The sequence below is a fragment of the Amaranthus tricolor genome, chromosome 10, assembly GCF_026212465.1.
Source record: "Amaranthus tricolor cultivar Red isolate AtriRed21 chromosome 10, ASM2621246v1, whole genome shotgun sequence".
Lineage (NCBI taxonomy): Eukaryota > Viridiplantae > Streptophyta > Magnoliopsida > Caryophyllales > Amaranthaceae > Amaranthus > Amaranthus tricolor.
The window spans coordinates 953,019-979,499 of NC_080056.1; the positions used below are offsets into that span (position 1 = coordinate 953,019).

Here is a 26,481-nt window from a genome sequence, read left to right on the forward strand (position 1 = left end):
CGATAGAATGTAACAAACAATTAACGTTTTTATAACTTCAATTCAAAACAATAATGAACAAAAAAATAATTTGCATATTGAAAAAAAATTAGGGTTTTATCCATACCTTAAATGAGGATGAAAATGAACTAGTACACAAGGAGAAGATGGGAATGTAGTTGATTAGCTTAGTTGAATGAGAGGAATTGTAAATTTGAAGTAAATGAGAGTGAAGAAATTTTTTTTTTAACCTAATACCGACAGCAAGAAGGAAAGAGTAAAATGAAATGCTCGAAGGAAGCTGTTGGTTGCTGTTTTGTACTGCTACCAAACCGCCACTTCAAGTGGCGGTTTACTCACTATTAATTTTTTTTTTTTAAAAAAAAAATTAAAAATCCACAAAACGCCATTTCAAGTAGCGGTTTAGTTCAGATCCCTAAAAAAACCGCCATTTCATGCAGCGGTTATATTAAAAAAAATAATAATAATAAAATTTTGTCACACCTATCCTACGTGGACGGTAAAATGGGAAATAGTTTCCCATTTTAAGGAAAGTAGGAATTAGTTTATAAGTTTGCAATATTCTGGGAATAGAATCTTCAGTTTTTTATATAATAAATTAAATTTTACTTATCTACTAAAAATAAATTTAATTATTGTTTATTGTTAAATAAATTACTTTTAGATTAATTATTAAAAATAAATTTAAGTATTCAACTATTGTATATTGCTAATTCTCGACATATATAGAAGTTTTAAAAATTGTTATAAACAAGTTAAATCTATTTTAGAAAATATACCTTATAGGTGAGTTTATTTAAAAATAAATAATATTTATACTAAGACCAAAAGCAATCCTTTTTAGGGGGGAAGAAGCAAAAAGATTGTCCTTTACAAAGGAAAAACCGATCAAATATGATATAGTAATTAGCACATAATATGCTAATAACTTAATCATATTAAGACCTAAAATATTGATCACAAAATTTCACAGGAAAGAAAATGTCATTGATGGGCGGGAATGTACAAACGACAATGTTGAGGAACCGAGGCTAGCAAAACTATTTACAAGTAAACTATCGAGGCTACAATTGTGCTAAATGGCGATCCAAACCCTTTTCACTAGATGCTAATGACTTGAACATCTGGAGATTATAAGTGAACTGGTCCCTGTTATCTGTTTCTTAACTTCGAGTAACATCGTCCATGAGCATGTCAAAGTAATGAAGAACACGTTGTCGATCCATGGCTGAATCACACAATGACACAAGGATGTTTACAATGCAATGAAAATACAATGATGAAATATCGGTCCTAGGAAAAACAAACTTACCAACAATACCATTATTTGAGCTTTCAAGTTTTCGAACATCTGCAAAGAATGGAAGAATGCAAGTAAACGAGCATTGGCACAATGGTAAAGGAAAACGGATGAGGCTAAAAGGGAGTATTACGTCTTCGCTGAGGAGGATTAGACTCAGCATTGGTCGGCTAAGATCCCATTCGACGGTAGTGTTTCCGAATAAAACTATCTCAAACAAGGTCTTCAGAATCTGATTATAAACATTGAAAACGATGATGTATTAGAGTTCGAACAATGTGTTTCAAACTCCAATATTGCCAAGATCGAATGTATGAAGTTTAGTGACAAACAAATTACGCTATCAATGATATCGATGTTTGTAGGAGAAAGTAAAGCAATAAAACGACACAAAGATTTAACGAGGTTCGCCCAACTTAGGCTAGTGTTTGGCTTGGGGTGTATTTTGTGGATGTTGATCACAATGTGAATGAGAGCTCTCTATTTATAGGAGAGATCACAGTAAGTAACATTAAGTATATTAAAGCTATGAATAAATGATAATGAAACATCCCAAAAACTTGAAGAGTCAAAAACAGCATTCTAGGAGCATCGGAGGCATCGCTCGACCAAAGCAGAGGCTCGCTTGGTCGAGCGGCCTGGTCGAGTGGACTATAGGAAGTTTCTGTTGCATTCTGTCTGCTCGCTCGACCCATTCTGAAGCTCGCTCGGTCAAGCGAGCTGGTCGAGCGGCACTTCAGAAGGCTTCTGACAATATTGTTCGACTTGCATAGTAGAACATCTTAAACCTTTGAACTTCTTCATTAGGTCCCATAACTCCCATGAATAACTCATACTTCATTACCTTATTAATCCATATTTTCATCATCATAAACCACAATCATCAAGACTCATCTTAATACACCCATTCATGACATACTTATGGGATTCCATCCCAAGAGTCACCACATGAATGCACACACCAAATGTGCACTCAAGTCACACCATTCATAACAAACATGTTACTTGCGTTATTTGAAATTGAACTTTTTTAAGGCATCTTGCACTTTCTGAACAAACACACAATAATTTTGTAGCCCTGTTCATTTGGTACTTCTAAAAAATTTGGGGCCTAAAAGACAAGTCTAAAACTAAATCAAAAATGATAGAAACTAATGTAAACTCATATCCATGTCCCTCAATTTAGGGGGCTCTGTACACCTTGCACGTGCTTGGAACCACACCTCATGTTCAATGACTCATGGCTCATAATAAAATAATAAGAAAACAGCAGCCGAAGAACTTACATCTAGAAAGTAATCACGACAACCTGAAATTTTCTGAGCAAAACTAAGTAAGGCCAGTGAAGCAGGTGATTCTCCCATCAAAATGTTTTCAAAGTAGAAAGTAGCCAAATGGTCGATTGCACTAGCACACTGCATTTCAAATGTTAATTACAACAGCATATATATGGAAACGGAAGAACCTTAACGTTTCAAAGACACAGAGTCGTCTTTGTTACTGAAATTGCAAGCCGTTTGCAAAACAATTCGTAGGTTACTGTCGTCTCAGATTCGATAACCAAGAGTAGTGTCAGGGAACAAGAAACAGATTTCAGGGGAACATAAAAAATTGAATCTTTACCCAAAAATAAGAAAAATAAGCATAATAGCAATAGATAGACACCAAGGAAACATAAGTACATAAAATCTTCAGAGATTGATGAACAAGCCACAAAAAATCAATTTTTTATAACATTCTAACCTGTGATTACATGTCTGAATCTAGAAGTTGTAGGCCAGAATGGAGAGATCTGACGATGTACTTATAAGTAGTTTCATCAAGATTAAAGGCAACTTTAATAAGCTTGCTAAGTATATAATCTATGAAGCTGAAGTAAGCCTTCGAGACCTGCCAATGAATTAGGGAAAAAAAGCCCAAAAACAGCAGAAATGTAAAAGTTATAACGCATACCATGGAAAAAACAAAAACTAGAAGACCATCGCAACTACTGATCCAATTATGATGGCCGACAGAGAAATGCTACTGACATTTCTCAGATGCCCCTGAGACATTTGCAGATGGACATAACGGGGAATGAAACTGGAGTGCCACATGCATTTCAGTAATATAACTCCATCAAAAGGAATCCCCTAACCATTAACTCACAAATACAACTATCGTTCAATATGAAGGATGCCGACCACGGTGCAAAAACAAGGCTACCGTATCGCAAACGCATTGTAAAAGCTTTTGAATTTACGACAACCAAAATATAGGCTGCATTGACCGCGAAACCCGTTTAGCGAACATGACCAAAACCGTATTTTTGCACTACAATACCGACTCGCACGGGTTTTAGGTCGAAAGGAGACGACAAATTATATTGGAGTACAACATAATAGAGAGCCTGGTCATGACAAGGAGTATCCAGATATCAACATGAAAAATAAGGGAGCCAGTAAAACATGGAATATAATGCAATGAATATGTTTCCTAGACTGGAAGTAGACACAGAATTTTATGAAAAACCCAATACACTATTTTAGTGATATATAAATTTACATATTTGTATTTTGGGAAAACATATAATGCCTATGAACACCATAAAGACATACCTTTCTGTATGCCAATAAATCAGCAGCAGGAATAGAGAGAATCATCTTCAAAGCAATATCAAGAGCATCATCAAGTGCTCTGTCACCATATAATTCGAACACACCAAAATTGACATAGTTTCCAGCCATTACTGTCATTTATATATAATTTTAAAATACATGTTCGAACCAGAAAAATCAATTCTGAGGCCTTAATTAATTTCATTATTAGCACCCAATAAGTTTCAAGAAAAAGGCATGCATTTGTTTCCCTCACATCCCTATATGCTAGTCCACTTATCAGCCTCAAATATGATGCTTCATAACTCTAATAAACCTCTCGGTGATATCATAATATGGAATACCATCGACAGTCCTCTGACCATTTTCACTTCTCTGGGTTAAGCTGTAAGAGTACTTCCTTCCTACTACTTTATCCTTCTAATATGTGGGAAAAAGCTTCCTGAAAATCACAATTAAGTCACTTGAAGCGCTTACCTCTTACCCTTCCTAAACCTCATTACAATAAGCAAAACTCTTGATGACAGCGACTACCCCAAAATGATATCATGTTCTAATATTCTTAATAGAAAGAAGAACTGCCATTATTTTCTGATGTAACTGCACATCATCAGAACTTGCTAGTACTAACCCTACGGCTATTCTAGACCATTGGCAAATAGGGATGAGATCAAGTCAGGCACGTATCGGATTATTATCCCTCCTACATTATCAAACCTCAAATTCTCAAACCTCACAGCATAGAAGCTGGATTTTTATATCCCTCCAACTCCACTCAGATTCTCAAACCGTCAGACTCCTAATAAATTTCTTTTTTTCACAAATATTATCTTTTGGAAAAAAATTAAAGTTGAGGTACATAGCTATAGCCTATAAATTCTACTCAGAGCTAATTTAGAATAAATTTTCAAGTACATGAAAACGGAATAAGGAATAAATTTTACTATATAAAATCAGGGGGATAAAATGCACTTTTCCTTCATCCAATAGTATGAACTTAGAAGAGACTCCAACATTACCTTTACAATAGAAAATATACACGGGCTGAGTAAAACTTAGCTTTTTTGTGTTCTTACTTTCATTTCCTAACTTTTGACACCCACCTAATGGGAGTGGGAGTGGGAGTGGAATTGCGTTAAAGAGTTTAATTTTCAGAAAAAATCCAACCCCAACCATTTGAATTATGATATATGCAATGAGATTTGGATGTTACATATTTTGGATTGGGTTGGACTAGGGTCGGATTCAAATTGTATTTCAGTCCCAATTTGCCAATGGAGTATCACGTATGTGACTTTTAAGAATTGAGAGAATGCGTACAACATTATGTGTTAAGATATAGTGTTCAATATTTTAGGGAGACTTTAGATGCATCCTAATGGCCTCAATATGTTTTTAGCATCCCCGTTTTGTCTCCTGATTTCCTGTTTTAGTGGAACGCAATAATAGAATTTAAGAGATAAACATTGTCATCCAATAAAAAAACAAAACTTTGTAGACAAGATACAAGAGCTGAGTTGACTACGATATCAATAACAATACCTCATTGGCAACAGCTTTATCAGAACTTTCGTCAGCTGACGACCCAGTAAAATCAAAAGATAAACATTGTAGAGAGTGAAAGAGCCAATTCTTGCAACTTCTGGTTCGCTACATACAAGAAATAAAGAAATTCAAATTCTTCTGGTTCGCTAATGGCTTTATGATGGAAAAATTAATTAGTTAGTTACCATCAGTTTTTAGTCGAAGCAATGATGTGATGGATATTCTATAAATTTGGAGAAGATCCTGAACTTTGAATTGGCGTGAAACTTTTCGATGCTGCAGTAAAGATAATCCTGGAGTAGGCTGCCACAGGAATGATTTTGAAGCGCCAATCAGTAAGATAGAGGATGAAGCAATTGAAGTAGGAACAAATCTTAGCAATCATTCTTCAAAATCTAACAGTAGAAAACAGGATAAAAGCAAAAAAATCTAAGTTAATTGATTTACTACAAAAATATAAAAAATATACATTGTGAGGCTGAGAAAACAGCAAAGAAGAATTGAGAAAATACAAGTTAATTGATTGAAAGCCAGGAACCACGACAGAATTCATTCACTTTCTGGATTGAGAAACATGGTCAACCTCAATAACATAGAAATATCTTAAAGAACTTAGCTAGAAAATTTTTATAGGTTAATTGGAAGAAGCATGATCGGCTAAGATCTAGTCTTTATGCTATGTTGAAGGGTGAGAATTGAGATGTCTTGAAGATCTCCTAGGAGACGACTGCAAAGATGTAGGAATATCAGTGGCTTTTGGTGAAGTAGGGCAAGAATATAGGATAGGATCTTTGCAGATATAAGGGGAAGAGGAGGAGAAATGTCTTGAGCGAGGAAGAATTGCAAAAAAGCTTGTACAATGATGTGTCAAAAAATGTAACTTCTCTATAAAAAAATAATTTACAGGAGTAAAGATTAACCTAAGAATACACAAGGATTGCCTCTATAAGAAAATTTATTTATTTGTCTATGAGAGAACTTCACCATACACAACTTCATAAGGTGTTTGGGAATTGAGAGCAAAGTCTCACAAGGAAATAATATCTACAGCAGAGTTAAACAAGCTTGGACCATGCCTATTGATCACTAAACAAGCCTCACATGATGGCCCTTTTCACACCAACAGCATGCCAAAAAACCCCTGAAATCCAACAGCCATTGTGATCCATGGAAAACCGTAAAGGGCAATGACAGACAAGCAAACTTGCATCAAGGTATTCTCCCTCCCTAAGAAAAATGAGTATTCCAAGTACTCAATCTTCTAGAAATTCTTGAAAATCGAAATGACACTTTACAGAAGGTTTCTAAGCAAGGATTTCCTCCAAGAAGAAGCACACATAAGTGACTGAGCACCAAATCCTGAATTTTGATTTTGGAGCGGCTAGTATTTTAAAGAAGAGCAACTAAAGGTTGCAACTGACATTTAACAAATAATGTCTAATATCAGGAGCAGAATGGCTAGTATTTTCAAGTAAAGGTTTTCCATAGAAAAGAGTGTTCAGGAAACTTAATAAATATGATCAAAGATCCTTTTTTAAATAGCCTTCATCCAGGTAAACAATTTATACAATTTCCAGTCTGATGGACGTCAACCAGAAATAGAATGGCATTACATTCATGCATAAGGGGCTATGATTAAGAGGTTGGGTGAGGTGGGAGCAGGAGATATTTTGTTATATTCTTTATAATTATGCATAAGGGGCTACAGGCTCAGCTGCCTCATCCATTGATGAGTATCTTATACAAGTATACAACATTAAAAAGTCCACATGCGAGTGGCCAAAAGTTACAAGATACAGCCCCAATGTGGCAAATTATTTATAGTGAATCATTTTAACGCCACAACAGTCAGACTAAGTTTACACAATATATGTTTACATATCTTTAATACAATGAAACTGAACTCATAATAGTTGGATTCTCTCTACACCAACATAGATTTCATGCATTTAAGGGTCGTCTATATTCATCAAACGGCTGAAAGGACATGAAATGATGAAATTATGAAGTGAATCTTCAAGATATTATCCTTACTATGTTCATACAATCAAAAATCACAAGTCAATTTGATACCATAAATGATAAGTTTACCTGGTTCATCTCAATCACAAGTTGATTCAATATCTTCAATAGGATAGCACGATGAGTAGCTTCCTCCTACACAATTAAGCAGGAGAAACTTGAACAAGATTTATTAGAGCCATCATTAAGAGCAAAAATAATGGTTGCAACTTGAAGAAACAAATGACCAACCTATAACATTGTTTAAAAGAAAAAAATGTCAGGAAAATTGGCATTTGTCAGCTACGTTACTCGGAATTGAGAACTCATATAAATCTTAAGTATCAGACTCTGCTATTTTGTAAAAAATCTCAAAATTTTTGACTGACGAAAAGTGTCAAAGTGTCCTACACATGGCGGAGAATTGACGATTTGACACGGGAATTGAAGTAAGATAAAGTCTGAGTAACACTTAAAACCTCACCATGCAGCTTTCACAATAAGGTGACAATTCTTAATTCTTAATAACACTGTCCAACGGAATATGTTATCCCGTTAAGTGCTAATTTTCATATTATCTTGAGTAAGACTCAAAGCATCCACTAAGTAGAAAATAAGGTCATCAAGTGAACCTCCATCAACTCGAAAATTTCCCAGAGGCTATCTTTTTAAATCGTTACCGATGATTATGAAACGGATAGTTCTACCATATTAGATGCCTCAAAAAAAATAAATAATTCTAATTTATTAGTTCATGTGCAACAAATACTCCGATAAAAGCATTCCACAAAGATATGGAATGATTTCTGTTCACTAACCTGATTCAAAAGATACGCAGCATTACTAACAAGCTCTTGGAATTTTACATCGTCAAACCAGCTAAATTTTGTCACTCGACAAACAAGTTGGATCAATGAACTCAGGACAAAGTGCTCCAAATTAGCACTTTTAGAATCCAGATAATATATAACATGATTTCCTTCGTATGACAGTCACACATGTCATTAGAAAAACATGAGGATAAAGTGCCAAAGCATACACTATAGAAAGGGACAAGGAATCACATGCTAATAGCATCCTCTCCAAATGTAAATATGTAAATATACATCTCAGCATGTCCCTTTTCCACGGGAAGGTAACTGAAACCACAAATCTTACCCATTCCATATCATTCAAAATAAAGAACAAACTTAACCGGTTCAAACTAGGCTTTCTTTATATTTGATACTAGCTTCCAGACAGTAACAGTAACAGTAAAATATAGAAGTAAAAAAAAAGAATTCAAGGAACAGAATAAAATGGGAAAAAATCACGAATTTGAAGAGGTAGCTGCAAAGAGAGCCTATTTTCAGCGACATGCTTCAATAAGCTTGAACTAGCAAAAAAATTTGCATAGGAATTTTTTGCATTCTCAAGTACGTATTCCAAATGTGACACAAATTCAGGATCTTGTGAGAAGTGTCTCAAGGAGTTTTCAGCATAAGCTCGCTCAGCAGAGTCTTGTGAATTGTAAAGTCCCTCGCACAATGCTTCCAGCTGAGCCAAATTTTCCACGTAAGCACTGGACCAAGTTTTCCAAGCACCAAGCAAGTAAGTTTCCAATTGTTTTCTTGTTTCCCGAATGAAATCTGCAAATTTATCATTGAACCCAAGAGAATCTAGATGTACAGTACTAAATGAATTCTGCACCATCATAATGCTATGGTGAAGTTCATCAACACTACAGAAAGTAAGCTTGACTCTTTAAGTAAATGCATTAAACTTCATTATATATAGAGTAAAATGCGTACATATGAAATTGGTACAGCTTGAATTACAGATATAGATACATAAAGCATGCCACAGAATAGTCAATGACAATATTAGACGTTACAGCCTTACATGATGTGTTGAAAATTTAACTACAACTTAAAATAAAAGAGCCATCCAGCTGTGGAAACGAATGCACCAGAAACATCTTGGTCAGAGAACAACGCAGCTGATCTGAGAAAAAAAAAGGAGTAACGTTAAAGTGAAAAGCAATCACGTCAATGTCTATGAAGAATGTGCTAAATACTTTGCAAAGAAAAACGAACATCAATATAAAACACATATAATGCCAAAAGATGACCAACCATCACCACAACCAAAACCAACTTGACAACATGACATTGACGAAGGCGGAAGGACAGTACAAGATAAAAGTATTGACTAATTACCACGGTCCAAGGATATAGCATACAGAAAAACAGCAATGCTAGGGCGGCAAGCAAAATGGAAAATTAACAGCAGATGCACCAAAACCTCTAAAGTATCCAAAAATTAATTGACCAGATAAAAGGAAAAAAAAGTGATAAACAACTCACATGGAAAAGCAAGCAAATGTACCCCAAATGAGCAGCCTGTGCTCAAACGAGCAGCAGGTACATGCGGCCTATTGTTTTATACTATAAATACCACACTCCTAGGTCTTTGTTTGTAAGCGAAAAGTCTCATTATAAAGCCCTCCTTCTTGCTTAGTTTATACGCCTAATCAGCTCCTCTCTTCCTCATCAAATCTCCATAGTAATTCCTTCAAGTGTTTAATTTGTCCTTTAAACACATTATTAATACTATCCTAGCTAGATATGATGGATGTGGACTTTATTTGATGAACCACCTTAAATCTTGTATTGTCATTCATCATACCCTTGCACATTTGGTTTTTTTATTCATACACACCATAAACATCCATTTTAACCTCAAGCTTTGATCTCTGGTGTGTAAAATTGTCTCTCATTTCAATTCTTAATAGCTCATGTGGACTTGTTTTGTTTGAACATATCAAAACTTATTAGAGCTTATATGCACTCTTAGGCCCTTATCACTTCAAACAAATACATAAGCAGGTGGGAGAAAAAATCCATAGCAGGGGAAATTAAAAGAGAAAAAGCACCCACCATTTACAAATAATAAATCCAACCGACCTAAAACACCTCAGAAAATTAATGCCCAAATGTCCAAAATACGAATTTACTTGTTCAACAATGAAACTTTACTAATTAAAACATCTTATCTCTAATTAAGCTAAGCTAACCTTGATGTAAGTTAGTGAAACTGTGCAAATGTATCAAACTAAAAGTCCAAAATATGAATTTACTTGATATCAAAAATGAACATCATGTGTCTATAAAACATGCAATTGTCTGAAACGTTAATGGTATACTCGAGAAATAAAGACTAGACCAACGAGATTAATTTAGTCTGTAATGGAGATTGGAAGACATGGAAGGAGACGTTTTGTCTTTGTTCTTATTGGACAAAAGAACATAAATGTTTTGTGAATAAAGAAAGAGAAAAAGAAGATGATTGCAAGTTTGCAACTAATCCTGGTTGATTGATAAAGAGGAACCACATAGATGTTGAAGAGCAATTAATTTAATGAAGATTTGTTTTTCTTTTGTTTTTCTATTAAAATTTTGCTTGATTTTTCTTTTTCTAATTTTTTTTAAATTATCTTTTTTATTTGCAAAGTAACATGTAACTGGTTTTGGATTATTTACTGTTGATTGTTAGCTAACGGTAGGATTAGTGCAGAAAAATGGATCAAAAATGAAATTAAGGCGGGATTATTGCAGAAAAATGGATTAAAGATGAAATTATTATGGGTAATATTCCGTGTATAAATAAATTTAACGATCAAAAATTCAAAACATCCCCATTATAATTAAAAAGGGTTTTGGATGACATTAATCAGTTTGTGTATTATTGAACTGTTTTCCTTTCTATGCTTTCATATTATTTCATGAGTATTTATGCCACTAGCAAGACCAATTGATGAAATATGTAAGTTAATCATAACTTGCCCAAAAACCAATGACAGCAAGAATCAACAGCACTTTTAACATTTTGATCATTCATTTCACAATTATAAATAAAAGATCATTTAGTAGTAACATCAACAATTATAGCATGTTTGATACCCAATAAAAATCATCATTATTCATTTCACAAGATACTTAATCCAGTCAAAGAAAGCATAAAACAGTAATACAAACAAGAATCAAGATCAAAAACAGCAAGAAACAAGAACATTACAACCCTAAAGATAAACAAAAAATCAAGCAGCAGTAATATCAACAACAATAACATTTTGATCATTGCCACATATAACTTCGATGAGTATTTCCAATCATCATCATTCATTTCATAGGTTTACTTAATCCATTCAAAGAAAGCATAAATTAGCATAAGCATTAATCAAATTTCTCAATTAAATCATTTATTGCAAAAATTTAAGGATGAAAAGCGATTCTTTAAAATTCTTACTCGATTCTATTTGTATCACATTTAGACAAATTTTACAAGCAGCAAAAAACCGTATCCCTTTGTCAAATTCTATCAATGTTATCTCATTTCTTTTGTTCTTATTTGCAAAGCTGTGAACATACAAATTAATGAAGAAAGAAAATACAGATACAAGGGTAAAGCAAAGAAATTGTCTTACAATTGTACACCAGGAAATTCTATTGGATTAATGAGCAATTGATTAAGACTTTTAGCTATTTGTTAGAAGTAAAGTGAAAATCCAAGAGAGAAAACGAATGAGAAAAGGGAGGGAAGAGATCCTAAAGGCGGTTTCATGGAGTTTATATAGAGATTATAGATGGAGAAGTTATGGAGGAGTGACCAATTTAGGGGGGCGATTATACTTGTGTTGTATACTTAATCTTGATTATTGAGGTGTTAAAAGTGCATGTACATCTTAACTAACCCCTTTCTATTTGTTTGTAGATTTTCTTAATATTCGATCGGTCCCATTTTCTTGATATTTGATTATGCTCATGATAGTTTAATTTCGGTTGAAAACGCGTTTGAAAACTATATAAACATGTTTTTGATTTTTAATTTAAAACTGATTTATTTTGTCAAACGTGCGAAGTAAAAATTGCCCTAAGTAATTGATCCAATAAAACTATTTCATATTTGATTTTTATATTCCTTCCGTCTCACTCATTTTACATCATTTTTTATTCAAATTTATCCAAATATATTGTTATATTTCTAAAAATGAAAAGTACATTATGTTCCCTTCATCTACATGTTTATTTATTATTATCCACAAGTATTTTACAAAATTGGAAATGCTAAATTGTGCATGGACACATCTACCTCATTCATAAAGCTAAAAACATTAAAAAAAAAAATAAATAGCTAATCTTGTGTGAGATCATCTTTCAATGAAACTTCAAAATAAAAAAAGCTCATACTTATATTTTGCACAAGAGATAGTCTTATACAACAATTTGTGAAAGAACAATAAAATGTCGGAAACGAAAAAGCTCTTATTATTCCTTCAGTTTCTTCCTCGCCAAAAAAAGTCGGTTTTTCCATCTATTTAAAATGTTACAAAGTAAAACAGCACAAAATGATCAAATCCCATCCAAAAAAACCACGTCTTTATAGCAAACGATAATTACACAAAGAAGAACAAGACTACTATCCCATCTTAAGACCGATGCTTGCATGAAATCTGTTCTCCAAAAATCTAACGTTACTCTGCAACCGCATAGATCAACAATGGAAAGACGATGGAGAAGACGTATGTTTTCAAGCACTGCCATTGGCCGGTGGAAGGGGGGTCTCAATATTCGAAGGCATTAAGATATTAAAGCCATCAGCGGCAGTTGATATGATCATTCCTGGAATCTGGTTATGCCAATGGAGTTCTTTCAAGTCCTTTTGTCCCTGAGATGGGTTTAACGAAACAGTAAATATGAGAGAGCAAACCGAAACGACAAAATAACAAATGATTATGCCATTGGTGTAACCTGATGCACAAATAAAAGTTGTGGAGGTAAATCTTCGGGAGCGTTCACCGAGTCATCTGTTTGAGCTTTGAATTCTGCCTCCTCTTCTTCATCTCTTTCCAACGACAAGTCCCAAATTCTGCAACAGACAACAATACACATTTTCTCCCTTTATTTTTTATTTGAGATGAAGTATCCAAGCAATCAAGTTACAGCTACTCTTGTGAGACACCGTCTCTCAAAGAGACGAACTCAAAACAAGAAGCTCAAACTCTAATTTTCTCTTTAATTTGTATTAATTGGGCTATTAATCCCATATATCTAATGTGTTTCTCGAAGATAACGTCTCTCACAACAATTTGTGATCAAGTTATACTTACGTCAGCTGATGGTCGGCTGAAGAGACTGCGATCGTAGAAGCCTCATGTGCACTCCATTCAATGGAAGTGATCGGGTGTTTATGGTACGTAAAGTGAGCCACCACAGAATCTCCATCCTGACAAGAAAGTGTTCAAATCAACTGTTAGAATAAAGCCTCTCCATGGAAATAAAAACTTACTATGGAAAGGAGCTTGGGGAAGAAATTTTCCATGATAAATTAAGGGCAGGTGTTGGACCACACAAATAAAACCCTCTCCTAAATGACTTGGGCTTCCTAAATTAAGGTTCCTAATAAGAGTCGAGAAGCTTCAAAAGTTTAACTATTAAACCCTATATTAAAATAGGGCTCTGAAGAGAATCATGGGTTGGCCTAGTGGTTGAAGCATTTCCTTTCTAATCTAGTGATAGGGGTTTAATTCTTACCGTGTACAATTTGATCAATTCCCTCCTCTCCCCTCTTACGTGCAGGGGATTATTCTTACCCAAAAATTTTAAAAAAAATGGCCGTAAAAATATAAAAGGAAAGGGTAACAAGATCTTAAACTTGCAGTCTTGAACACCAGGCAAGACCGCAAGGAGTCGAGTTCGAAATTATGAGAACCTATCGACATGTAACGGAGTGCATCAAGCCTTCTGCCAAGAGATGCAACCAATTAACTCAACACAAATTCAAACTACTTCTATAAGATTGGAAAATAGACAAGATCAGGGAGCCACACATTTATTCATGCTGACCTGGATATTACAGCCCCAAACCAGAGTTTCACAAATGGCAAACCCTTGGCCTATGTTTTTTGATGATCTAAACTTTGAAGCATCTCAAACAATCACATTCCTCAAATTCCACAACACCACTGTATGATACCTTCTTGTAAACTAACCTAAAGCTATTCATACTCTTACAAGTTTGAAGGGTTCATAAATACATTTGCTTCAATATCAACTCAAGGAATGTAATAAACAATTAAGCACCATTTGATCCATGAATGGAAAAGGCGAAGCAACTACTAGAGCTATAAGGGATGGAAAAAACTATTAATTCTAATGAATATTTATAGATGATGCTTACCTTGAGCATTCTAAGATCATGAATGGAAAATGATCCATCATCGCTGCCTGATGCCAACATGCAGCTTGCTAGCCTGATGCCAAAAACAAGTGCCATACAAATTCAAACATATTGGAGCTGAAATAATTAACAGGGTAAACAAAGTAGAGCTTAGGAGAGCAGGTAACCTGTTCCACGAGATTACATTAACATCTGCATCATGGGCCTTAAAAGATTTGAAAGCAGATTTTCCTTGGCGAATATCCCATATAGCAATGGTCTTATCCACAGAAGCAGAAGCAAATACATCGGCTTCGGTAGGACTCCACTGCACGGAAATACATCGCAACAGGTAAGCAATCGTACAAAACCCATTTCCGTTTCCTCTTCATACCAACAGCATAATCAAAGTTCTCAAAGGTATCTCATGCTGTAATCAGCTGAAAAGAACCATGCTTTAAAAAACAACAGTGCACCTGCAGATCTTCCACGCTAGCAACATGTCCAACGAATGGGTTCTTATCAACGTTCCATTTTGACTCAGATGCAGGCTCCCAAATATAAATAGAATTCTGGCAATCACCTTATCACACCACAATGCAAAAATTTTATGTTTAGCTACAAAACAGAAAGGATCCATCAGAAACAGAATCATCGCCGTGAATAGATTGTCATCTTACCAGACACAAGTCTTCCAGGAACAAGGGGACTCCAATCAATAGCATATCCTTCATCTTTATGTCTAAACATACTCAATGGGGCTTGATTAGATACTGAAGTTCGACCTTGACTTGTGTCTGTTTCTGATTCAGCCAAGGAATTTAGATGGGCACTGAAGTCCCAAACCTGCAGAGAAATTTAACTCTATTTTAAAAACTCAAATCAAGGAAACCAATGTATACAACACTGTACACCAATGCCAAATTCAAGACCATTGTAGTGCACAAGGATTCTTGAAAGGCAAACTTACATAACGCGCTAGGATGCAATGAGGGTAGATAAGACGAAAACCCAAATGGTTTAACTGTATACTCACCTGCACAAAACCGGTATCCCCCCAAGTAGCACAAATATGAGGATTTTGTGGCATGGAACGTATTCGATTAACGCAGCCTTGATGAGCCACCTTGCGCAACTGCAAATATCAAAAAAAGCTCGGTAACTAATGAAGCTATGAATACAAGAGCCATCATACTGATAATCAATATCATGCACAATTGCAACCATCAACAAATATACCATAAATATTCTAACCAATAACAAACTTACCTGCAATATAGGTTCTCCTGATCCTTTCTCATCCTCATCTTCATCACTATCGCTATCACTATCACTGTCCATGTCGGAGCCATCAGCAGCTTTTTTAGGCAGTAATTTACGCCTTTTCCCAGAGATGTTAGATACCTTCAATATTTCAATAGAATTCGACGGAGGCTTATCTGCCTGCAAAAATAAAGCATAAGATAAACATTCATGTAGTGGAACTTAGATGATCTTCAGCTTGAACACACAAATTAATCTAGGGAATTTTAGGTTCATCGCATCAAACCAAGCACGGAATGTCAATAAAAGCAGAAAAAGTACATAAGCAGTTACCCAAAATAACAGAAATCTCACCTGAGTACCAGAAACAGCGAAGATAGTATGAGGGAACTCCGATCGAACCAATCCCAGGGAATCCCGAACAATATCAAAACTGCAAAATTAATCACAAAAATAACTAATCAACAAAATAAATTTGTATGGCAATATATGTCGAATCAAATAACATGCCAAGTATTTTTAACCAAAAAATCAGAACAATAAAATCTCATTAACAATAATAAACAACCTAAAACGCAACGTATTATATAAAAAAAGCATCACGAGTTTCCAAAAAATCAAAAACCCACCATCGATTTCCAAAAAAAAATCTAAAACCCACAACTGATTCCAAAAATATCCAAAGTTCACCATTGATTTCCAAAAATACCAAAAGAAAACACCATTGATTTCTAAAAAAAATCAAAAACCCACAAATAATTTCCAACAAAATTGAAAACCTATATGTCTAAATTCTAAAGCTTTCAATAAACAATCTTTACCTTAAACAAGGCCAACCAACATGGAAGGCATGGAGAGAATTATAAGCAGAAGGGTCACACTGAAGCTCTTCATCTTCCTCCAATTTATCAACACCGGGCCTCCATACTCTTGCCGGCAATGAAGGAGATTTTGGTAACGACGAAGAGGTGGACCCAGCGCCATTACTTGAAACCTAAAAGAAATTGAACATTAAGCTAAACCCAATTGGAAAAATTATCAATTGATTAAGAAAAATTTACCTTGGTCTTCTTTCTTTTGGCTTTTTTGGCATTTTTGATGCTTCGAACCATTGTTTTAGATCGTCTGCTTCAATTGCTGCAACCGAATAAAAGGGAAATATAGGTTACCTTAAAATTGGAATGGGTTTTACCAACACCTAATGTAGGGTTTAGCCAAGGGGTTTATAAATGAAAGAATAAAAAAGTTAATTGAGTAGTAGCCGAAAACCCTAAGGTAAGAGGCTTCTGCTTCTATGGTGGTGACTTACTTGGGAGTTTGGCTTGGGATCCTAATTTTATTTTATTTTTTTGGAAATTATTTATTCAGTTAAAAATAAATTTATTTATTATTTATTATTAAATAAATTTAGTAGATATATTCTTTAAATGTATTTGCGTAATCAATAGTTGTGTTTATTTTCGGCGAATCCAGCAAATATCGGTTTATTTTTGACAATTTATCCTTTTTATTTTCTTTTATTTATTTAAAGTTAAGAAACCCTAATTTTAGAGGTGTGACTTATTACATTTAAACTTTTTTTTGTGAAGTTATGGGACCAATTTGCATAATGTTTATACAAACTAGTATAAAAACTCGTTTTATATCTGAAGTTGTTAGTATAAAAGTATATATGAATATAAATTTTAAATAAAGATATAATTATATGCTATCAATATAAAATTATAATATTTCTCATAATATAAGATGGATAGAAGATTTTTGAAATGTGGAGTGCTTTTAATGAAAAAAAATAGGTTATTAATTTAAGTAATAATTAAAGTTTCTATACTTTTTAAGACAAATATGGATAATTTTCCAACAATAGTATCATAATGATTCTTATGCATATTTATTAGATTGTATGATTTTACGTGTTTTAATGCGAAATTTTACAGTCTTTTTATTATATTATATAATACTCCCTCTAATTCAGCACTAACGTCCCATTTTACAGTTCTTTTAATCTTTACTTATAGTTTATTGTAAGAATTATGAATGTTTTTAACTAAGAATGTCTGTTGTTGCTCTTCAAACATAAGTGAGTAGTTTAATCTTTAGAGTTTGGGGATATAGATAACAAACTAAATCGAAAACTCCATTGAAGTAGTGTGTGCCTACTTCATTTCGATTTCTATCCATGGACAATTCATGTTGAATGAATGTATTGAATACTTGTGATGTACGAATTCATGCTAGTAATGAGTAGCATAGAGGCTAACTTTATTAGGATTTCTATGAGACCTAGCTCGTCCTTAGGATGAAGACCATGCCTCCTTGTATGATTTCTCCTTTTTTTCAATATGAAGTGGAAGTCATATGCTTATGATGAAATGTTAGTAGTATGGTCGAGTTTTATGTCAGGAAGCAGAATCTCCTTAACCATATTAGTAACTATATAATTCCTATGCCCGGAAGTAATGGTGCTAGTATGGAAAAACTTTACTCATCATCATAGAACTTGGCTAAAAACATATGTTCAACCCATTTGTAATCTCCTTAACAATTCAAAGAGTTAATCCCCAAACTCTAGTCCCTTATCATTTGAATTTGAATTTTGATATATTATTCTTACGACTCATCAAATCAAACTAAACCTTCATTGTCATCAAACTAATTGTCAAATAGTCATTTCCTATGGACCGACCCCTTACTACTAATGCTATACATTAGAAGTTATTTAAAATGTAAAAATTTATTTGCATAGAAAGGACCTAGTAATCTCGACAACGACCTAGGAAACCGGCCTATCAATATCCAGCTACTAAAACAAGAGTACTTTACGTATAACAAGTGAAAGACGACAAGAAAACCTGAAAACATTAATCAGAAAGCTAACCTCTCCCTGTTTCCAGAATATCCATAGTTCCCCATCATGCACAAAGTTACAAACTGCGTACGTGTGGCATTGTTTGTAAAAATATGCTTCTTCTAGTACAAACCAAGCGCACCAGACACTCCAAAGCCTTAATACAAAATTTTAACTTATTGGTTTACAAGTATACAAGCATGAGTGATTACAAAAATTTATTACGTATATATACCGTATTTTTATACATGTAAAGTAAAATTTTACTACAAATCTTAAAGAGTTTGTTCGCTATTAAAGAGTTTGTTCGCTATTACTAACAGCAAACAAACATTTGCACTAATTTTAACCTTCGGTTTTTCTTCGCTGCTACTAACAGTGAACAGATGACTTCTAAAAACAGTAGCTTCCTTTGTCCGCTATTAGTAACAACGAACAAACTCTTTGCCTTTTTAAAAACTCTCTGCCTTTGTTTATTGTTATTAAGTGCGAACATTTCAAATTTTAGATATGAAAAAAAAAAACTTATTTTGAGAAATAATTTCAAAACTTTATTATAATTTGAATTTTTTATAATTTTTTGCTTTTATTTATTTAAATATTTCCAAGTGAAAGCACAATTCATGTCGATCAAGAAACAGAAGCAAATTTCATACAACTTTGAGTCTTTGATTGCCTCCTTCCTAAATTCCGATTCCCAGCAGACAAAAAAACCAACCCTGTAATTGTTTGTAGCAACTATCAATCGACATTGTATTTCTATTCCACAATCCACAGTTCAAACCTTAACCTATAATTTTTGTAACCAAACATCAGAAATGATTCTCAATTCCATAGCCGTATTACGGAGAACCCCTTTCTTCCTCATCCATTCTTCATCTCTCTATTCTCCCAAACATCCTTCGTTTTCTCATCACGAATTCACCTTATTTGCATCAAACCCACTTCATAGGTCCAATTTTTCATCTCAAACCTCTCTTTATGGCTCAATTTTCAGTAATAAGGAGTTGGGTTTTTATGAGTTGAGTAAGAAACAATTGGGTAAAGGTTTTTCTCGGATTTCAGCTGTTTCTGATGATGGATCTGGGGGTTCTTTTGGTGGTAATGGCGGAAAAGGTTTTGGTGGCTCCGGTGATGATGGTGCTGGTGATGCTGGCGGGAAAAAATCTAAATGGAACTTTCTTTCATGGTAAAGTTTCAGTTTTTATTGCTCATCTTTGGTAAGGTTTTTGCTTTTGTTGCTCATTCTTGGTAAATTTTCAGTTTTTGCTCAATATTTACTTCTTCTTTGTAAAGTTGTGAATTTGCTGGCATTTTAGTGTAGGCCTAGTGTTAACATGATTAGGAAGTCATATTGTGATTGATTTATGATGTGATGTTTGGCGATTGGCTGTTGGTAAGATAAGTTAACTTGTCTGATCATTGGCTATTTTGTTAGCCTTTAGTGTAAGCCTAACTATGGTAAAATTAGTTAGGCTTTTAGTTCTTATCAGAGAAAAAATGGACCAAACCGTCAAAAGCCAGTGGAAAGTTACTTAAATAAAAAAGTCATTTACCGAACATAATTTATGACCTTTTGACCAACCAATAAGTCAAAGTTAACTAAAAGACTAACCAAAAAGCCATTTACAAGCATACCCATGACTTATGTAAGGGGTAAGCACTAAACAGATTACAATAAGGATGTAGGAAAAAAATGGTTGTACACTGGGCTATATGGGAGACATTTTTGGAGGATTACGTGCCCCAATACGTTTAAATGGCTCTTGCCTACACATCTCACCTTTGAGATAACCAAAAAATTGATTCTGTTTTTACCAGTTTCATATGAATTGTGTGTGAAATGTGATCAATCTAAATATTAAAACTGGAAGATAATTGCATCGTGAATATGTGATGGTTCAATATGTGAATTGTGAAGTGTAGCACTAAAGAAAATGAGTGTAGTTGCTTATAGGGAGATTCATTATCTTAGAATGTGTCAGTCAAATGTGCAGAAAATTTAATCTGATTTGTATATTTGTGAATCTTGACTTTGTCAATTACAAAGTGAGGATTAAAGATGGCACATGAAAGATTGAAATCTTGAAATTATTGCACTTCTAAAGTTAAAATGACTCATTGCACGTCCAAACTTTTTGGAAGAAGCTAAAGATGGTGCATTGAAGATTAATATAAATATCTCTAGATACGATGCTGTACGTATTTACCTCCTTCCACCTTTTCGTCAGAGTACGCTTTCATAGTATTAGGTAAAGTTAGAGTGATGTTAATGCTGGTGTTGTTTACAGGTAGTGTTAAGTCTATCAATGGTGTTCATTGATAAAGGGAGATTGTCATGAACACTTTAAAGTGCTTGCACATTGGGGAACTAGTGCATTATTGTGTGATGTATTAGTAGAAGGGTTTAATGGGTATTTTAGTACTAGTTATCTATAGTCTAAGGAGAGGAAAAACTAGTATAAATAAGAATGGGGAAATAGCGAAACATCATAAAAAGTAGTTCATACATATTTAGTGACTTTTATGCTCAATTTCTAGGAGATTGCAAGCCTCTCGAAAGCTTGTAGCACTATCATTGTATTCCTTGAATCTCGTTAATACAATTCTCAATACATTTCTACACTCTACCTTAGTTTTAAAAAGCGCGCCTTGTGCGCCTTGAGCTCAGGCTCAGCTAAAAATGCCTCAGTTGGGTGAGGCAAAGCCCACTACAAGAGGCGTGCGCCCGGTGCGCCTCCTTGTTGGGTTGGGTAATTAACTTATCCTTGTTTGTTCGAAAAAGAAGTAAACTCAAAACACAAATTTGCTTGAATATGAAGTTCGAAAAATCGTTCTTTTTTAAGAAAAACAAAAGGCATGCAAAGAACATAACTTTGCGAATTCTTTGTATTCTTATTATAATAGTTTTGTGCTAAAGTGGTGTTTGACGCAAGAATAATAAATGTTTTCAAGTTTGTTGATACTAAAATATGAATATCATGTTATTTGAAGTATTATATATGTATTAAAATTGAATTTTAGCGAAAAAGTGCGCCTTGCATACAAAAAGCTCGCTCCTTCGCCCTGCGCTCTGCGCCTAGGCTCTAAGGGCCTCTAGCGCCTCGGTGCGCCTCGCGCTTTTCAAAACTAAGCACTCTACATTATCATGGATTATTATTGGACTGTTCCAGTCTATTATATACTGATAGCACGGTTGGGACAGTTTAACGTTCAGTTACTTCGCCAGTTTGCTTATCCGTGAATTCACTGGATTACAGGTACATGGATCTTTTGGTGAAGTTTCCTGTCTTGACCAAAGCTGTGACTTCTGCGTTGTTAAACTTGGTTGGAGATGTAATTTGTCAGGTGCAGCTTCTCACTTATCTATTGTCAGTCTCGTTTGAAGTTTGAACCTTTCTTTATTTTTGTTCAATGGACCAACCTGTTAAACGGAGTACATTAGAACTATCTTGTGTATACCATGTTATTGTTTTGTTGATTGTTTCATTCTGTGGATCTTGACTGACAGACTCGTCTTGTTTTTGCAGCTTGTTATAGATCAAGTCCCGTCACTGGATTACAAAAGGACTTTCATGTTCACCTTCTTGGGATTTGCTCTGGTGGGCCCGACACTGCACTATTGGTATTACTTCATTATAAACATACTTTAGACATTATATCTTAGTTCTTTTGTAAATACGCTTTTTCTAGATGATAATTGCTTGAAGCAAACTCATAAAGTCTACTAAGGAAAACATCTAGCTTTTGCTAAACTTGTTTTCATGCTTTCCAATGCACTGTTTTAACCCTTAATATCTTTAATTGCGTATGATTAGAAATAATAAAAGTTTGATATTATAAAAATATACACCGAGACGAATCAAACAATATCAGCTCAAATATGTTTTTTCTGATACTTAAAGATCAAGAACTATAACTATATTGCTTGATGAATGGTAGTTACTATGCGAGTGTATAGCAATTTTGCTGATCTTTTGAGTTTTGACACACTTAATCTTCTTGATATGCCTTCATAAAGTATGTCTCTTTCGACTGAATCTGTTTTTTTTGGGTTAAAGGTATTTATATCTTAGTAAATTGATTACTATTCCTGGAGCTTCTGGTGCTTTCTTGCGGCTTCTACTTGATCAGGTTATCTCCTTAAAACCGTTCATTTAATCTGATCTTCTGTTTGATTCGTCCCACCCAGCTAATAATCTTTTGTCCTTCATAAGAGCGAATTTTTCTACACTTAAAAATGTCATCCAGTGCTTTCATACCTATTGCAGTTCATCTTTGCTCCTATCTTTATCGGAACTTTTCTTTCTGCATTGATGACACTAGAAGGAAGGGCTTCACAAATCGTCCCAAAGCTGGAACAGGTTCGTGGACTCAAATTTTACAAGTTTTTCCTCATCTTGTGTAGACGTGTTCAACGGGCCGGTCCGGGTCAAAATATAAATGGTTCGGGGTGAGGCGGGTCATGCCAAATTTAAATGGGTCAGACTGGATCAGAGCCCATTTAAGCCTGACCCACTTTGACCTGGTTTCTAAAAGTTCACAGATTTTTGTTCTACTTTATGGCCTGTTGGGTCGACCCACCTATGTATATAATAATATCATATAAAACTAAAAAAAAAAGTGGTAAAAATTTTTTCGCAACCTATTCCTATAATTATCCAACCTGACCGTTTACACCAAGGCTCGTTAATGGCCCAACCTATTATTGACCCGACCTACTAATGCTCCGTTAAAATGTGACCCGACCCTTGACTTGTTGGGTCGACCCGCCCCGTTAAACACCTCTAGTCTTGTGCCATTTCAACCCTAAATCTTTTTCAGGAATGAAGATTTAAATGAATCTTATTGATTGAAATTTAAATGAATCAGGAATGGCTTTCATCCGTGGTTGCTAACTGGAAACTGTGGATACCGTTTCAGTTTCTAAACTTCCGTTTTGTTCCACAACAGTTCCAGGTATGTGATATGATCTTGCAAAGGTTCCTTCATTTTTATATATGCAGAGTATTTGCCTTCCGCGCGCCCCGGGTCGAGGAATTGTAAACAGTTGCTGCCTTGGCCCACACAGTGCCCAGTTAGCATATCTGTGTATGATGTAGTTTGGACCAAGACTTTGTAGTAACCCCCACCTTACGCGTCAAAAAGGAAAAAGGAAAGAACGATAATATTTTGTGTTCTCATTCCGATCTTGATTTAAGTTCATATACAATGTTTTGTGTCATTTTCAGGTTCTTGCTTCAAATTTTGTAGCTGTAATATGGAACGTGATCTTATCATTCAAAGCTCACACAGAGGTTGTTGCTAAATAAGTATGTTTCCAAACCTATTCCATTCTTTGATTAGTATTGCATTACGTATACTATGATTTTTCCGACTTTGCACCAAATCTATTTTAAAAAAATTCTGGCTGTTAAATTCAAAACCACTGCGCTTACAGCCTTTAAAGTATTGCATTAACTTTGTCAAAAACGGATGAACTTATGTTGTTAATTTTTTTGATCTTTCTTTAATTTCTCGGCCTTTGTTTGCTATACAACTTCGATAGGGTTTCATGCTTTTGCTGCCCTTCTCATGATCTCATCTTGGTTGCTGATTAGTCATAGTTAAAGTGATCAACCCAGTATCCCACACAGGTCGGGGTTTGAGGAGGGAGGAAGATAGCGGACGGACCATACTCGTACCCTTTTCAAGGAAAGGGCACCGAGAACTGTGCGCACACAAATAATCCCCTAAAAGGATGGGCTCTGGTTGCTGATTAATATGTATATATGTTTTTGAAGTGTAGGTTGCTTGGTATCTAAATGTTTCTAGGAATCTATTTTCCTGTGTACCACTACCAGTTCCTTTTCTGAAGCACCGAGTTCTGCAAATATAAGTCAAGTTGTTCTTTTATCTTCAAATGGATTACTAGTGTTAGTTGTTTCCGTTGTTCCCAACCAACCAAATCGGTATCTGTAGCAACTCACCACCAACAGAATAATGGATTCTCTTACTTATAGATTAGTATTAGTATTCTATTATAAGTTGAATAAATTATAGTTTTTGTTAATCATAATCTTTTACGTTTGATTTGTTTTGGTTTATGTAGCTGATCTCATACTGTTAGAATTAACGCTTTTAACATTGTTGTAGTATGAGCATCTGGATCCGGCGTTGGTCCCCTCCAAGTCTCTAAGGACATCCTACTAAAGAAGCACCGGGTTGGTTTAATACTTTGATTGGGATATGACGGTCAAAATCTTCTTAGTGGGCCCAAATAAGTGTTGGCTTTCTTCCCATTTCTATATAAGTGGTCCAATTTCCGCATAACATTTTTTAATGTGAATTTCCACCAGCTACTAAACTTTTTTTTTTTTTTTTTAATGGTTTGGGCCGACTTAATTAAAGTCATTTTACGATGAGACGAGCTCAATAAAGAATTAGTGTTCCACGCAAAACATTAGACTGCGTTTTAGTTTACACATTGTTTACAGTTACGGAGCGTATCCTAAAAAAATTCCTTCTAGAATGTTAGGCAACAAAAAAGAAATTTTATAATAAAAAGTCAGACATAAATTTTTTCAATCGGAAGATAAATCGTGGGAAAGTTTGTGGATCTTTTCGAAGGAAAATAATATTTACTCCATTGAGACAAGATATGATAATCCATACGTAAATTAATTGTAACGTTGAAATATAATATCAATATTTCAAAATCATACAAAAAATTAAACAAATTTCTTCGCATTGAGGTTTTAATCATTGACTCATTGTTATTCCTCAATCAAATTTTATGTAAAAAAGCGACGTATTTATATCGTAATGCAATACTTTGAAATTTTATTATTAATAAAACAATATCATTAGTTGATGACACTATTTTTAAGGCTAATGATATATTATAAAGATAAATACGTTATATTTTATTCCATATATGTTGATTTAGTCCCCACAAATATATTTTTTATGTATTGTTTTAACAAGAACTGGTAATAATAAAGATAATTCGTCTTATAAAAATTTATTATATTTATTTTTTAATTTCCGTGTCCCAAGTTAATAAAGAAAAATGGTTGTGAGAAAGGAGTAAGTGGTAGTAACAATAAGATCTTGAGTCTATAACCATCTCATTCAAAGTCTTAGCTAAAAGTACTTATTTGAATGATCAAATCGGTTTTAAATTTTACAATTTTATAAATTCTTTTATAAAATCGAGTTAAAATTAAGTTTCATAATACAATATTATGTCGGGTAGCTATCATGTCGAATTGTATATAATGTCTCAACCCTTTAGTTCTAGGCTTCTGGTGTATTGCCAAATCCAATACTTCACATTACGTGACGCGATAGAGATGTAAGCATGAGGTAAGCAATAAGTTCCAAGTGGGACCCAAAGCAGAAGCCAAAAATATGTTCAAAAACAAAAAGGGAATACACATTAGATATTACACAGAGAGAGAATACATCGTTTCGTTGTGGACCCCATTACTTCCAACTTGATAATGACTAGTAAAACCTTCAATTTTGTGACTCAATTAATTACTACTTTACTAGTCTTAATCAAAAACTTGCATCACTTGCACCAAACTTTTTTTTAAATTATCATTATTATATACTCTAATTTTCTAAAATTATATTCTATCTGTTTCAATTTATTTATTACACCTGATCAAAAGTTTCCATAAATTTATTCATAGTTAGTGTCACAAATAAATTAATTCTAAAAAAGTTGTTGTTTGTTCCATTAA

The 26,481-nt window shown here is 34.2% G+C and overlaps 2 protein-coding genes and 1 pseudogene across 6 annotated transcripts; 1 reads left to right on the forward strand and 2 right to left on the reverse strand.

The window, feature by feature from the left end:
* Positions 1-850: 850 nt before the first annotated feature.
* On the reverse strand, positions 851-12,169 carry LOC130826081 (uncharacterized; annotated as a pseudogene).
* A 472-nt stretch (positions 12,170-12,641) lies between these two features.
* Positions 12,642-17,214, reverse strand: LOC130826080 (protein HEAT STRESS TOLERANT DWD 1). Its single transcript, XM_057691607.1, has 12 exons — positions 16,965-17,214; positions 16,725-16,897; positions 16,258-16,336; positions 15,910-16,083; positions 15,677-15,775; positions 15,321-15,486; positions 15,117-15,223; positions 14,829-14,968; positions 14,662-14,734; positions 13,592-13,707; positions 13,233-13,350; positions 12,642-13,149 (listed from the first exon to the last, which is right to left on the reverse strand). Exons 1-12 carry the CDS (start codon positions 17,013-17,015, stop codon positions 13,012-13,014), a joined length of 1,434 nt encoding a protein of 477 aa, XP_057547590.1. The 5' UTR covers positions 17,016-17,214; the 3' UTR covers positions 12,642-13,011.
* Positions 17,215-19,359: 2,145 nt separating this feature from the next.
* On the forward strand, positions 19,360-25,199 carry LOC130826082 (protein sym-1-like). Of its 5 annotated transcripts, none has more exons than XM_057691610.1 (8): positions 19,360-19,940; positions 22,012-22,099; positions 22,282-22,376; positions 22,813-22,885; positions 23,023-23,115; positions 23,624-23,710; positions 23,983-24,063; positions 24,887-25,199. In XM_057691610.1, the coding sequence occupies exons 1-7, from the start codon at positions 19,570-19,572 to the stop codon at positions 24,061-24,063; spliced, it is 888 nt and encodes a 295-aa protein (XP_057547593.1). In that variant the 5' UTR covers positions 19,360-19,569; the 3' UTR covers positions 24,887-25,199. The 5 variants fall into 5 exon arrangements, with proteins under 5 accessions (XP_057547593.1, XP_057547594.1, XP_057547591.1 ...); XM_057691611.1 differs by having other exon boundaries at positions 24,540-25,112; XM_057691608.1 differs by lacking the exon at positions 24,887-25,199 and adding an exon at positions 24,300-24,834.
* The last annotated feature ends 1,282 nt before the right edge of the window (positions 25,200-26,481 follow it).

What these genes read in the sequence shown, in the direction of transcription:
- LOC130826082 (XM_057691610.1), top strand. Translation starts at nt 19,570, where the DNA reads ATGATTCTCAATTCCATAGCCGTATTACGGAGAACCCCTTTCTTCCTC. An exon ending in AAATGGAACTTTCTTTCATG is followed by an intron (nt 19,941 to 22,011) that starts GTAAAGTTTCAG and finishes ACTGGATTACAG; the next exon opens with GTACATGGATCTTTTGGTGA. An exon ending in TTGTTCCACAACAGTTCCAG is followed by an intron (nt 23,711 to 23,982) that starts GTATGTGATATG and finishes TGTCATTTTCAG; the next exon opens with GTTCTTGCTTCAAATTTTGT.
- LOC130826080 (XM_057691607.1), bottom strand. Translation starts at nt 17,015, where the DNA reads ATGGTTCGAAGCATCAAAAATGCCAAAAAAGCCAAAAGAAAGAAGACC. An exon ending in CCAAAAGAAAGAAGACCAAG is followed by an intron (nt 16,898 to 16,964) that starts GTAAATTTTTCT and finishes AATTTCTTTTAG; the next exon opens with GTTTCAAGTAATGGCGCTGG. An exon ending in TCAGCCGACCATCAGCTGAC is followed by an intron (nt 13,351 to 13,591) that starts GTAAGTATAACT and finishes TGTCTGTTGCAG; the next exon opens with AATTTGGGACTTGTCGTTGG.